A 15178-nucleotide genomic window follows, 5' to 3' on the forward strand; every position below is an offset into this window, starting at 1 on the left:
AGACACACATTATGGAACACATAGACCCAGATTCAAGCCTCCAGTCCTCACCTGCTGGGAGAAAGTTTCACAAGTGGTGAAGCAGTGTTGCAGGTGTATCTCTCCCTCTCGGTCTCCCCCTCCCCTTTCAATCTTTTTCTGTCTTTATCCAGTATATATCTCCAAGACCCGAATGTTTCAAGCTAAATAGGTGCAATCAGTTGAATGAGAGGTTCTTCTGGGGAAGGTGGGGGTGGGGGTCATTGGGGTAGAAAGTTAAACAAGTATGTGTGAACAAAGGCAGAGAGACATGAAAGAACATCAGACCTCTAAATCAATGTCTTTTCTGATAGTTGGGCAGAGTATAAGAAAGAATTGGCAAAAGGGGGAGGAAAGCCAGAAAGATCATAGGTCTCCTATGATCTTCTAGACTTTGGTAGGAAATCTGGAATTTGCTATTTATAATTAGTAGGGAATTATGGCAAAGAATTCCAGAGAGGGAAACTACAAGAGTATGATAAGAAGCTAGATAAGAAATGATGCAGTCTGAAACTAAGAAGTATTCATGGGAACTGTGAGGATACAGATTCACTGGGCAGTGGCATACCCAGTAAAGTGCACATATTACATGTGCAAGGACCTGGGTTCAAGCCCCTGGTTCACACTTGCAGGGAGGGAAGTTTCGCTAGCAGTGAAGTAGGACTACAGGTGCCTTTATTTCTCTCTCCCTACTTCCCCCTTCCCTCTCAATTTCTCTTAGTCTCTATCCAATAAGTTAGTAAGATAATTTTAAAAATAATATTTACATCAAGAAAATTAAGGTTAAAATCAAGCACACATGATCTTACAATTAAAAGCTTTATTGATATGAGATGTTTTTTACAAAAGTATTGAAAATGCGATCTCATACTTGTTTATACATTTGGCTACTTATTTTGTACTGATAATAACAGACTGTGAAATTAAGACTCTCCCAGAAAATAGAGGGAGAGAATACTTCTACACATCAACTTGGAACCTGAAAAAGAAGCTAAGCCTCAGACATTTTGGTTCTACCTCAAACATCAGCACTGGTTTAGAATGGGCCTAGGTAACCTAGTAGAATAAGGAATTGGTACAGAATTTTTAAAAATCTGTCTTCTAAAATTAGCATTCATATTCTAATCTTAAAATCATGGTATATATCTTCAAAGCCATGCTGCGCTTCCCTGACAGGTTTTGTGAGTGGCACCAAATGTTGTCACTTGATGATTCTGATCAAAAATTTCATTCTGGCATCACATTTTTCCTATGCCATTTAAGGACTGATTACATATTTAAACAAGCAAACAAAAAAAGCCAAACAGATATTTTGGGAAGAAACTCAGAACCAAATAATCAATCAGTAAGATAAGTCAACTTCCTATATATCAGAGCACCACATCCAAAAGTTTGGGATGTAAAAGTAACTTTTACGTTTTATAACAATACACAGTGATTAGTTATTGTATTCTAAAAATTATCAGATTACATAGAAATCTTCAAACTATAGTTAAAACAGATTTTTTTTAAAAAAAAAGGCTTAAAAAGTGTTTATTCAGAGTTTAGTGAAAAATTTAAAAGACTCATTCATTTATATTCTGATTTTTATGAGAGAGAGAGAGAGAGAAAGAGAGAGAGACCAGAGCATTGTTAAGTTCTTCAGATGGCAGTGCCAGCTATAGAACCTGGAGCCTCTGGAGGCATCTCAGGTAGACAACACCTGTACTTTAACTCTGTGGTATCTTCCCAACCCTGAATATTTGTTCATTATAAATCTATTTTACTATATATTTTAATTTCTGCAACTGTTAAACTAAAATATAGGAGTACATATGACCTTACCTATACTTAACCCTATTCAATATGCTGCTATATCTTAAATATATGCTTAAGCGAATCGTAAAAAGATTATATCTAACATTTTTAAAGTGAAAGTCATGTGCCTGGAGTCTGTCTAGTACCAGTCTATTGTAGAATACTTAATTTGAAAGTGTTCAGATCCATTAATACGGTGTTTTGTAAATAAAACAATCAGTTAAAAGACTGGCCTTAGTTCAAGAAGAACGTCTGATGAAAAGGCAAATAAAAGCAGTTTTTTAAAACTTCAGTATTTCTGAAGGAGAAATCTGAGATGCCAAATCATCAGACAAATTGTTATTAATTATAATTTGAAATTAACCCCCCATTACTTCTAGGTTATGATTATGTCCCCCTAATGACTCAAATCACATCCCAACAGACCAGAAAATGAAATGAACAACTCCTCAAAGGTACTAGAGGATGAAGCTTTTAGTTACATGTGGCTTCCTTTTCTATATAAATGAAGAAAGATTATGTTAAGGGAGAAGCTTACTGTTTTACTAAAGTCATTAAAAGAGAGCTCAAGGAAACCTTCAACCAAGCAGCTATGTTGACAACCTGCATTTAAGACACAAAGGTCTCCATTTCTCTAAGAGAACTGCTTTTTCGGCATGACATACTCTCTCTCTTGCCTTGGAGCCAAGTAATCGGAACCCTAAACACACGGCGGAGCTTCTGTTGGAACCGGTTTCCAACAAAACAATACAGAAAGGGATTAATGCAGCTGTTGGTGAATCCCAGGAGGATGGCAAAAGGAAGTGCCAGGTCAATGACTGCTATAACTTCACAGCTATTAATGACACCCATCCAGGCCAGAGCATCCAGGAAGGTCAGAACATGGAAGGGAAGCCAACAAATGATGAACGCCAGAACAACAGCAGCTGCCATCTTCAGAACTTGGTCACGAGTTATTCTGTTCTTCCCATAGCTATTGGTCTTCAGCAAGTGTTTTCTGATTCCAAAATAGCATGTGGCTATGAATATTAAAGGAATAATAAAACCAAGGATATTTTTCATTAAAGCAATCCCAGCTGACCATTGGGCATATTTCTCAGGTGGAAAAGCCATAATGCAAGCATTCACACCTAAATATTCAATGGTTCTGACATCTCGGAAATAAAATGTTGGCAATGAGGACAGACAAGCCATACACCAAACAAGGGGAACTATGTAAGATGCTTGCCAGGGATTTCTTCTTTGAGACAGAAAGGGATAGATGACAGATTGGTACCTATCAACACTCATGCAGGTGATAAAAAAAATGCTTGCAAACATGTTCAGGGTCAGAAAAGAACCAAAAACTTTACACATCACAGGCCCAAAGAGCCAGTCATATCTGTAAGAATAGTAGCTTGCCCAAAGAGGAAGAGTAGCCAAAAGCAGTAAGTCAGCTATAGCCAGGTTGAAGATATAAATGCTGGAAACCTTTTTAGGACCCTTTTGACAACAAAACAGTGTAACCACAATAGTATTGACAAGAAACCCAATCACAAAAATGATATAGTAGAGAACAGGAATTGCATCTAAATGCTTATCTGATGGCCTGTGCGAGCAGTTAAAAGCAAACCCATTGCCAGAGATGTTCACAAGACCAAAGTGAAGACTGCTGGTAATGTTTCTGCTGATGGTGGCAAGGGTGCCGTTGCCCTTCATAATGAAATGTCAGCAGCTACTAAGTTTTGCACCTCCTGTGGAAGAAAAATAATGGAACTCTCAGAACAGATACAGTGCTTAGGACATCATTGAGTCATTTAGCATTATTAAAGTTCCTTGAAAGTGGGAGGGGGGAGAAGATGAGTGATTATAGAAAGCATTGTGAGACAGAACCTTGCTTTATAAAACAAGAATAGATTTTACTTCCTGAAAAAGTGTTTTCTCAGTAGAACCAAGAAGATACTGCAACATGAGAAGCTGACAATTCTAAACAAAGCTGTACTTTATCCAGCCTTTCTATCATGTTTCCAGAAGGCATAAAGGAAATTAATATTCCAAATGGTTAGGAATAACCAAGCTAGGAAATGCATGAAACAAATACAAAGGAACCCAGAAAAACAAAAGTCAACGTTTTCAAAAACACTTGAGTAGATATCTTAATCTATTTTCTAGAAACCACACAGCCATCTACTATTGCATAGAGAAATGGCTTATTCTAGCAACTAATTACATACAAATTATTACAGCTAAAAAACACATAAACTATGGAAAAGATAAGTAAGTGTGCAAAAGACTGAAAGAATATGCAATAAGAACATGTTGGGATAGGGCTTTGAGGTTGGCTTTTACTAAATAAAAAATAATACCTTTAATTCTATGTTTCTATTGTCTTTAAAATAATAATATAATTAAAAGGATATTATGAAATATGGGCATATTTCTAAAAGCCTCCTGTTAACACTTTAATAGAAATTAGTGTTGTATATATTGATATTTAAGTTTAATCTATTTTTTAACAATTTTCTTTCTTACTTAGGAAAAGAAAAAGCTAAATTTAATTATGTGTCAAGCAGAAACCATTTGCTCAATGAAATGAGAATTTAACATCAATTATTAATATAATACAATTTTATCATTTTCCTTTTATTATCTTTTCAGCTTAATACAAATAAGTAGTAGCACTGCTCTCAAATATTATAGTCATTATTCAGGTTTTTGTGACACTGGTTTTTCATAACAATGTTATTTTAAATCAAAAGAAATTTAGCTCAGATAAACACAGGAATGAAAAGACTTACTGTAGATAGCTTCAAAATGCATATGAATAAACTATTCAATGAAAAAAAGTAAATATCAAAGAGCCTTCTAATAAAAAGCAAAATAATTACTTTGTCTGAAGCTCATTATCTTATAACCTTGACTTAAATTTGCATGTAAGAATCTAGAATAAACCCACTTAAAGACTTACTGGTTGTTGAAGTTTAAAACTTAGTTATCATAAATCTGCTTGGCTGGTTCTTAAGTGCACCCCTGTAAGAGAAACAGCAGTAAAATAATTTAGGAGTTTTGCAAAATACAGTGTTAAGATACGGGAATAAGAAAACATTCATCCATAAAAAATATTTTCATTTAATATACATTCTACTTTCCACTTAAAGTGAATATAAATTGTGCAGACCTACCGTAAAAATTTAAGCTGAAGAATGCTTTTAATTCTGTGCTCATTCGTTCCCTTGGACTCTGGGAAGTAATAGCACCAGATCTCTGGTTTCCTTCTTATATGTTCGGTCTGTCCACTGGGAGCCTTCAACCTACATAATTCTAGGGCTGACTTATGAACACTTGCCAGCTTTCCAAGCCCCCCCCCTTTTTTTTTCTGGCTGCAAAACATTAATCTGAAATTCTCACTGTCTCCAATCATAACAGCTCATTCAAATAAATCTCAAACAAAAAAAAAGTGAAGTTTCCACAAATGTGTTAGAGAATTTTCAAGTCAGTGACTTACTTTAAAAGAGGAATGTAATTATTTACAAAATTTTCTCTTTCTTTTCCCCTGATAATGGCATTCAAAAACACATTGAGCAGAGACTATGAATTTATTCAAGTAACAGAATCTTTGTACACCAACATCTTTTATAGTCTTCATGACTTTTTGAGTTTTTTTACCCCAATTTAATTAAATGGTAGAAACTTTGCTAAGTCTGTGATTGCTAACATTTCTTCATTGTTGTAAGCACTTTTTTCTTGACTTGTTGCTAGAAGGGTGATAATAAAAGGGACATAACTTTCAAGTTTTAGAGAAGAGATATTAATATTTATTCCTTCTTTCATTGATTTCTGTCATATTTGCAACTTAGTTACAAAGCACAGGAGATGAAAAAGGATTAGGCAGCTAAGGCAGATTAGATCACTGTTGTGTTATTCTTTTTGTGGGAATGGGGTCAATCTTGCATGATTAGTCCAATAGAAATAAGAATAAAGAAAAGCACAAAGATAAGAACAGATGATGGTTAGATTTGTTTGTTTCTTTTGCTATTGCTATTTTTCTTTTACCAGCACACCACTCAAATCTGGTTGTTGTTGGTACTGGGGTGCAAATCTGGGGCCTCTGGCGTGCAAGTCCAGTGTGCTTCTACTGTGCCATCTCCCTGACCCCTTGATGGTTGTTACAGTACTAGTTGGTAACAGTACTTCATGCCAACCAGTGTGGTAATTACATTATAGTCAGTAATTTAAGAGAGGCCACATTTGCTTACTGGTGTATACATAGTTCCCAAGACACAACTAATTCTACCACTTACTCATTCTATCACATTAACCAAGTTACTTTCTTTTTTTCATCTCTCAGTTTTCCCATCTAAGATATGGGAGTCAAGTTGAGTAACTACAACATTCATTTATTTTCCTTCCCTTTTTGAGGTATAATTGACGTATGGCATGATGTTAATTTTAAGCATGCATCATAGTGACTAAGAATCCGTAAGCAATGGGAATCAATCTACACAAAAATCGAATTATCTACATCACAATCACCACAACCTACCTCATAAACTGATGAAAATTAAATAGGCCATTAAATGTTAAACTTCTGAAGCTGTACTAGTACATGGTGCAACTGCAAGCTGTCAATATTACTCTGAGTTTATAATCAAGAAGCTGAGGTTCACAGAGTTTAAATAATTAACTTTTCTGAGGTCACACTGCTACTAAATGAGGGCATTTGAATTTAAAAGGAAGCAATCAAATGTTAGAGCCCATGCTCTTAATCGCCACACTACAGTAGGCAGTAATACCTTTGTGGCTCACCCTTTGTCCTGACTAAAAGAAAACTGGCAGCATTTATACTCACCGATGACCATTCATAAACTCTTCCAAAAGCACTAGAGAATGGGAAGAGACTGAAGGATTGTTATATGGAAGAAGATATTTTTCTAAGTTGTATACCCCCAGTGGAGACCACAGGAAGACAAAATGTGTGACATGTTAATTAACTAAAGTACAGAAAATCAGAGAACCCAGGGCATTTCAATGGGCGTAAGGATCCCAGTGGCATCACTGCATAAGCATTGTCTGACGGAGCACGCATGAGGATCCAGATTACAGATAGAGGAGCACAAACTCTGAGGAAATAGATGGGAACTTGAGAGTTCAGCAGGGTGAGTGTTGGCAAAAAGCAAAACCACAAGTGACATAAGACCAAACAGACTATTGCAGGAACCACAGTGCCAAGACGCCCTGGGAGAGACCCAAATGCCTCTCTCTCATAGTATCTGTTTTGTCATTGTAGTTTTCCACGAAGTATCAGAGGACCCCATAATTTCAGGCAACACAAAATTTATTAGCAAAAACAAAAGAGACATAGCAGGTGCACAGGCATGTGAGGGGTCACGAGAAAATGGTGACTTGCTAAGTTAATTTAGGTTTTTTTTTTTTTTTATCCCAATCTGACTTTACCTGGAGTGACCTTTTCATTGGTCTATTTAAATGACTTGACTCTTCTATTGGTCCTGTCACCTCAATGCTTCCTTCTTCTTTCTAACACCCCATCTATTTACTGCTAGCCCAGGGGTTTTGATGCCCTTATTTTGTCTATAGCAAGATGATACTAGGTATGCATCTGTTTTCCATAAATACTACATTCAATCCTATAGCCAGCAGACAGATGGAGCCAGTAAGAAGAGGTCACCATAGCCTGAGAAATATTTCAAAATCAAAGGATTGCAAGACAGCATTTTAAAGCTTCTTTTGGAAGACTGATTTGAACACTGACCAAAAAAAAAGTTCCTAATATACATACACACCTATTTCATTAAATCTCAAAATATTTATTTCTGATGTTCTGGACAGATTCAAGTTGAGGCCCTGTCCAAATTATGGAAAAGTGATTTTTGGAAAACAAATCAGTGGGCACATATGGTTATCTGCAGGAAAGTTGAAATAGGAATTGGTTTCACTCTGTTTAAACCTGGTTTCTCCCTCCATTTAAAATGTTTGTTTTTGCCACATACAGAGGAATTTTCCAGGCCAGAGCCTCCTGAGTGGTTACAATGGGTCCGATTCCCACCCTGCTCTATTTCTAGCCCCCCTCTATGGCCCCTTGCAAAGAAACAGCCAAGAGGTGAGCTATAAACTTCTGAGAACAAACTGCAGGCTTGCCTCTGGGAGGCCTAGCCTTGAACACCCCCAGGAGCAGGGGACCTTGTCTAGAACGTTTGTCCTTCATTATAGTAAGTTCTGACGTAAATAAAGTTTAAAGAGGCAAACATTTCCCACAAGAATTAAATGACGTTTAGTCTGTATCTTTATAATTTTAGTAGTGAAAATTTTTACAAGTCAAAGACAAATGTGGTAACTGCAAGGAATTAAAGGGGGGAATCAGAAAGAACAGAAATATTGACACCACTTGAAGCAAGAAATACTGCACGTTATTGATTCAGCAAAGAACTCCAAGTTAAGCCAACAATGTAAATATGCTTTAGAGTTAAACAAATGACAGTCATGGGAAAGAGAACAACACACACCAAAAAAAAATTCACTCTCCTGGGGGCAGGGGGTAGTTTTTCTACAAGAAGATTGATTTTAAAAGGCTCAGGTCATTTGAATAAATTATGCAGCTATTTAAGGCAAGTGCAGCCTGTCTAGAAGAATTAAACAATGGTAAATCACAGTAAAATTTTTTTTCTAGTGACTACACATTCTTTACTCTGAGATTTGTCAACAGTAAAATTTAAAGAACAAAGGTTAAAAAAGAAAGAAAAGGGGAGCCAGGCAGTGGCTCAGCGGGTTAAGCGCACATGGCGGAAAGCGCACAGACCAGCATCAGGATCCCCTTTTGAGCCCAGGCTCCCCACCTGCATGGGGGGGGGGGTCCTTTCACAAGCAATGAAACAGGTTTGCAGGTCTCTATCTTTCTCTTCCCCTCTCTGTCTTTCCCTCCTCTTTCAATTTCTCTCTGTCCTATCCAACAGCAATGACAGCAATAACAACAACAACAAGGAGCAACAAAAGGGAAAATTTTTTAAAAATTTAAAAAAGAAAGAAAGAAAAGATGCTCTTGAGAGGAATTTTCCCACAGCTAACCAGTTGTTTTAGAAATACAATTATTAAATAATAAGGGTGTTTGGGGAGAAATCTTGTCAGAGTTCTATCTTTGCTGTTGTTTAACTTTTTAAAATTTTTATTTACTTTTATTTTTCAACATTTTATTTATATATGTTATTTATTTATTTTGGATAGAGACAGAAAAATTGAGAGGGAAGGAGTGTGAGAAAGAGAGAGATGGAGAGACCTGTAGCACTGTTTCACTGCTTATGAAGCTTCCTCTCTGCAGGTGGGGGCTTAGAGCAGTTTATTCATATATCACTAAGTCTAGAGCTTGATTCTCAATTTTAAGGTCTAGTAGCTGAACTTTCTTGAAATACATAAGCTCTCATGGCAGGAGAATTTTCATAAAGCTGATATAATGCCTTAATCAGTAATGTATTATTCTATAATAAGGATGCACTTCTTTCCAATGATGGAATCTGTTACTTTTTTAAAGGTTTTTTTAAAAAAATATTTTATTTATTTATTTTAATGAGAGATACAGAGAGAGGGAAGAGAGACCAAAGCACTGCTCAGCTCTGGCTTATGGTGGTGCTGGAGATTGAACCTAGGACCTTGGAGCCTCAGGCATGAAAGTCTCTTTGCATAGCCATTATGCTGTGTCCCCAGCCCCGAAGCTTCTGTTCCTATCTGAAAAACCCTATCTATTTTCTTCTCAATATCAACAAAGAGGGAAAAGCTAACTTAATACTATATAATCAGATAAGAAAAGTTGGCAACTATAAGCATATCTCACTTTAGCTCAAAGAAATACCATAACAGAGATCATCATTCTAGAAATTATTGGCAAGCCCCTTATACCAATCTATCCCAAAGTTTCACTTCTCTGAATCTGAATTTCTGACAGTTAACCCATTCTATTGAAACATTATTTCAGATATTACTATTACTGAAAAGTTTGCCATGAATGAAATGCATAGCCAATATAAACACAAAGTTCAGCACACATCTAAAGCATGAGCATATAAATAGTATGTGTGAGGAGAACTTCCGGAAGCATGGCTATGGAGTAGCAGTGGCTGCATTTTGCTCTCCCCAATCAGCAAGGAATAGCAAAGAGGATCACCTGAGAATGCAGCAAGATAAAACTAGGGTCACTCCAGGAACCCACCAAGCAGCTGGTGAGTGCAAACACATGTAGCTCATGGACAGAGAGGGCCTTAAAGAGAGATGCCTGGGGCTAAAGGCCTGTACCTACTCAGGAGCAGCTGATACTAGTCCAACAGTTTGCCAGTTGAAGCACCACCTCCAGTCTGAATTTTATCAACAAAAAGACTGCTAAATCTCACCAATATGCAATGGTGGGTCTCTATTGCTTTGCCCCCTCAGGAGCTGGAACAGCTGTAAGGAAGCCTGATACTGACATTGAAGGGCAGAGAACTGGCCAGGTGACTCAGGAGAAATTCTACACTCCTGGTGGTTGGGAGGTGTATATAGCCTTTTCACATTGTTCTAATAAATTAGGAAAAAGAGTGAATAATTCCTTCAGAAATCAAGATTTATTCAGAAGCACAGGGCCACAACGAGCTGCTCAGTTCAGTTCTAGCTGAGGGAGGAACAAGGATTGGACCCAAGATTTTGGACCCTCAGGGCATGGGAGTCTCTTTACATAACCACTGTGCTATCTATCTTCCAAAGTGAGTAATTAAGCTGAAAAATCTATTTATAGTTAAAAAGCCCTCAGTCTCCCACAGCCTGCAAGGGAGATAAATAACATTAACAGGGTTTAACAGCCACAATCTTGTCGATCATTATTAAATCAATAATTATAATTTTTTAAAAAGGAAGTTGCAAAATAAGAAAACAAAGCAAAACTTGGACTGAGTTTGGTGTAGTGTACCAAAGTAAAGGACTTTGGGGTAGGGAAGAGAGTTCAGGTCCTGGAACATTATGTCAGAGGACCTAGAAGGGCATAAATTATTATATGGAACACTGAGAAATGCTATATATGTACAAACTACTGTATTTTATTTTTTGTTGCTATATTTTATTATTGATTGTAAACCATTAATACCCCAATAAAACTTACAAATATATATATATAAAATGTGTGAGAATCATAACATGCACCGTGAGGGGCCAGATAGTCACTGCATCCAGTAGAGTTCATACATTACCTTTGGGGGGAACCTTCATATGTTGTGGAACAGTGTTGCAGGTGTCTTTTCTTCTCTTTATCTCTCTCCCTCTACCTCCTTCTAGCAAAAGGAAAAAGATGGGGATGGAGAAGGAAAGGGAAGGGAAGGGAAGGGAAGGGAAGGGAAGGGAAGGGAAGGGAAGGGAAGGGAAGGGAAGGGAAGGGAAGGGAAGGGAAGGGAAGGGAAGGGAAGGGAAGGGAAGGGAAGGGAAGGGAAGGGAAGGGAAGGGAAGGGAAGGGGAAGGGGAAGGGAAAGGAAGGGAAGGAAGGGAAGGGAAGGGAAGGGAAGGGAAGGGAAGGGAAGGGAAGGGAAGGGAAGGGAAGGGAAGGGAAGGGAAGGGAAGGGAAATGAAAGGAAGGGAAGGGAAGGGAAGGGAAGGGAAGGGAAGGGAAGGGAAGGGAAGGGAAGGGAAGGGAAGGGAAGGGAAGGGGGAAGGGAAAGGAAGGGAAGAAGGGAAGGGAAGGGAAGGGAAGGGAAGGGAAGGGAAGGGAAGGGAAGGGAAGGGAAGGGGAAGGGAGGGGAGGGGAAGGGAAGGGAAGTGAGGGTAGGGAAGGAGAGAAGAGGAGAGGAGAGGAGGGAGGAGAGGGGAGGAGAGGAGGGGACAGGAGGGGAGGAGGGGAGGAGAGAGGAGGAGAGAGGAGAAGAGAGGAGAGGAGAGGAGAGGAGAGGAGAGGAGAGGAGAGGAGAGGAGAGGAGAGGAGAGGAGAGGAGAGGAGAGGAGAGGAGAGGAGAGGAGAGGAGAGGAATCACTGGGCACAGTGGTATTGTCAAGTAGGAACCAATAATAGTACTGATAGCCAAAAAAAAAGTGATACAACTATTAAAAAGCAAAAAAAAAAAAAAAACACTGGGAAATTAAGTATGATTACTAATGTTATATTCTTGTTAAACTAAGTCAAAAGAATTTCTGAAGTATTTCAGATACCCTAGGAGACATGAGGACTCTTGGATTAACTAGACAAATTCTAAAGTTGGAGAATGAGGGATGTGGGCAAAAATTGTCTCTACTGTATTTATGATGAAGAGCAGAAAAGACACAAAGGAATGTTTCTCCAAAACTGTCCACCAGTACAGAGAAAATAAGAATCAACAGTCATTTGTTCATTTGTTTTGTTTTAATGCTCTATTTGGTCAAACTCACCTTCAGATCTCTAAAAGGATAGACAAGCAAAAGTTGCACAGCTTTGAGATGTTTTTGTTCATTTTTTTTCTCCCTGCTTTTGTAATAGAAAGCAATTTAGAGTCAGCAGATAGAACAAGGTGACAGGTAGCTTGGGTGTTCTGAGAGGATTCTGGATTCTATCACAAGAAAATGAAAACCAGGAGGCTTACTACTGAGAATTTTGAAACCACTTGAGCTTTTAGATATTTGTCCTAAAGATATTTGGATTCTTGGTATTCAATATGAATCTGTTAAATCTGTAACTGCAAGCAGAATTTTATCTTGAAAAAAATATATATATATATTTAAATTTGCAAAGTACCCCCAAAGAAAATAGTTTGGTTCAGCTATCTAAAAATTGATAGAATTCCTTGCAATTATGTTATTGCGTATTATTTCAGCACTAACACTCCTGTTTTAGATTAGTCTTGTTTTATATTAGTCAAATGATGGAAATGGCTCATCTTTTATTTTCAGCTGAGATATAATTTATATTCCATCGACTTTCCCATTTAAAATGTACAATTCAGTGATTTTTCAGGCTATTCACAAAGATGTACAAGTATAATCACTGTATAATACCAGAACATTTCATCACCTCTAGAAGAAACCAGATATCCAATAACAAGCATTGCCTAAACCCCTTTTCCAGACTCTAGTCTCCTTTTTATTTTAAACTTTAAATATGGCCTGTAGTCTAAGAATTCTAAAAAAAAAAATCTTGTTGAGAAAAAGGTAACAAGTCAATACATAAATAAATGAACTTTAGGAAAAAGATTGCATTGCTATTTTCATTGTGCTTTGTTTTTTAGTGGCATGAATCTGTGATTGCACGGATTGCAATAAACTAAACAGTAATTTAGTGAACATTTAGTCCTATTAGGGTACATCCTCTTCCCCCAAAGTGTATACATTCTTATTGAATAATTTGTACTATATTTCTAGTCAGAAGGTCTATGTGGCATTAATGCAAAAAATAAGCATTCCATATATAGCCTGTAAGGATTGATGTGATCTGAAGGTCCCCAACCTTTATGCATAGAAGCCAGTTTTAATTTCTCTAAACGTGAAGCCCTCAGAGTTTTGTTAGGGAGGTGCTGACATTAAAGAATATGAATAGAGTATGAGAGAAGGCACCAGGCATTACACTGGACACTGAACACACAGTTCACAAACACTTTGCAACAATACGGAGAGGCAGTTGTTATCCCCATTATAAACAGAGATTGGAACACAAGAAGGTTAAGTGACTTGTCCAAGGTTAAGCAGTTACTAAATCATAGAACCATGGCTCAAACATCAGCATTATTTCCATTACACTATTCTGCTAAGCATGAGGCACAGGCTATATTAATTCCTCAATTCAACAGTCTTCTAAGAATTCTGAGAGTTGCTGGAGGATAATCAATCAGAAGAAGAAAAAAAAAAAACATTTCAAGAGATTAGCAGGAAGGGCCAGGCAGTGTCATTCTAGATAGAGTGCACATTTTACCATGTGGAGGACCCAGGTTCAAGAGTCTGATCTTCAGTTGCAAGGAGGAAAGTTTCACGAACATGGAGCAGTGGTTGGTGACCAGGTGGTAGCACACCTGATTAAGCACACATATCACATTGGAGCAGTGCTGCAGGTCTCTCTCTCTCTCTCTCTCTCTCTCTCCCTCCCTCCCTCCCTCCCTCTCCCTCTCCCTCTCCCTCTCCCTCTCCCTCTTCCTATCTCTCTCACTTGTTTTTAAAAAAAAAGAAAAATGACCACTGGGAGCAGAGGATTTCTCATGTATGCACCAAGCCCCAGCAATAATCATGATGGCATATATATGCAATAATCATGATGATATATATATATATATATATATATATATATATATATATATATATAGGCACCAAGCCCCAGCAATAATCATGATGGCATATATAAGCCCCAGCAATAATCATGATGGCATATATTTAACAGGTAGAGCCTGGGATTCCAGCCAGCGCTAGAGCTTCACTGATGGCACTATGAGTACTCCTTGGATCATAAGATGGTTTTTGGTGCCTATCTATCTATCTATCTACCTATCTATCTATCATCTCTATCTCTACTCCTCTTTCCAAGAGGGAGACAGTTTAATTATCTTTTTGAAAGTTCATTTGCTTTAGTTATCAATATTTCACATGAATGAAATCATCCAGTAGTTGACCTGCATCTAAGATTTCACTTATTTCACTCAGCATAATCACATCCATTTTGTCCCAAGCAATACAATATCATCTTTTTTCTTTTTCTTTCGACATTATCTTTTTTAAAAAATAAAAACATAATATTTTAGAATCCCGCAGACTGGTAGTTAATTGGGAGATTGATGATGGTGATAATATACTGGCAGTTTGTCACTGACAGATTTCTCCTCTCTATTTTCCTTCCTTATCTTTGCCCTTGCTGTCCCTCTCCCTCTTTTCTCTTTTAATAATCCATCTTTGCACTGTGTCCATGTTACTGATTTTGTCATTTGTACTGGACAAACTGAAAAGACAAATGTATTTTTCCATGTTATATATTCAATGTCATAGGCATACCATGGCCATTACTGGTCTGAAGGACCAGACAGTTCAAATGGTCATGTGGATCATATGGACATGTCAAGGTAATAGTAGAAGCTGACCTTGATGGAGCAAGACAATTGTGCCATGAGCCTACCAGATATGTTTAAGTAAATTCAGCCACTGTTGGGTCTATGTTCACACACTGGAAGAAAGAAAGAAAAGAAGAAAGAAAGAAAGAAAGAAAGAAAGAAAGAAAGAAAGAAAGAAAAGACAGTTTTTTGAAACATGTAACACTGTAACACCAAGGGTACTTTAAAATATTTTGAATGAAAAGGAAAAAGATTTTGAATGCATCGATCTGTTGTCACTCACATTTAGCCATATAGCACAGTAATTTAAAAATACAATCCTGGAGTTGGATGGGCCTAAATCTGGTGTCTGTTCTATCATTTACTAG

General features: G+C 37.5%; 1 protein-coding gene across 1 annotated transcript; it reads right to left on the reverse strand.

Moving 5' to 3' along the window:
- Positions 1 to 823: 823 nt before the first annotated feature.
- Positions 824 to 5132, reverse strand: AGTR2 (angiotensin II receptor type 2). Its single transcript, XM_007535140.2, has 3 exons — positions 4977 to 5132; positions 4763 to 4824; positions 824 to 3548 (listed from the first exon to the last, which is right to left on the reverse strand). The coding sequence occupies exon 3, from the start codon at positions 3511 to 3513 to the stop codon at positions 2425 to 2427; it is 1089 nt and encodes a 362-aa protein (XP_007535202.1). The 5' UTR covers positions 3514 to 3548; positions 4763 to 4824; positions 4977 to 5132; the 3' UTR covers positions 824 to 2424.
- Positions 5133 to 15178: the final 10046 nt, after the last annotated feature.

This window comes from Erinaceus europaeus, chromosome X, assembly GCF_950295315.1.
Source record: "Erinaceus europaeus chromosome X, mEriEur2.1, whole genome shotgun sequence".
In the NCBI taxonomy this organism is placed as follows: Eukaryota; Metazoa; Chordata; class Mammalia; order Eulipotyphla; family Erinaceidae; genus Erinaceus; species Erinaceus europaeus.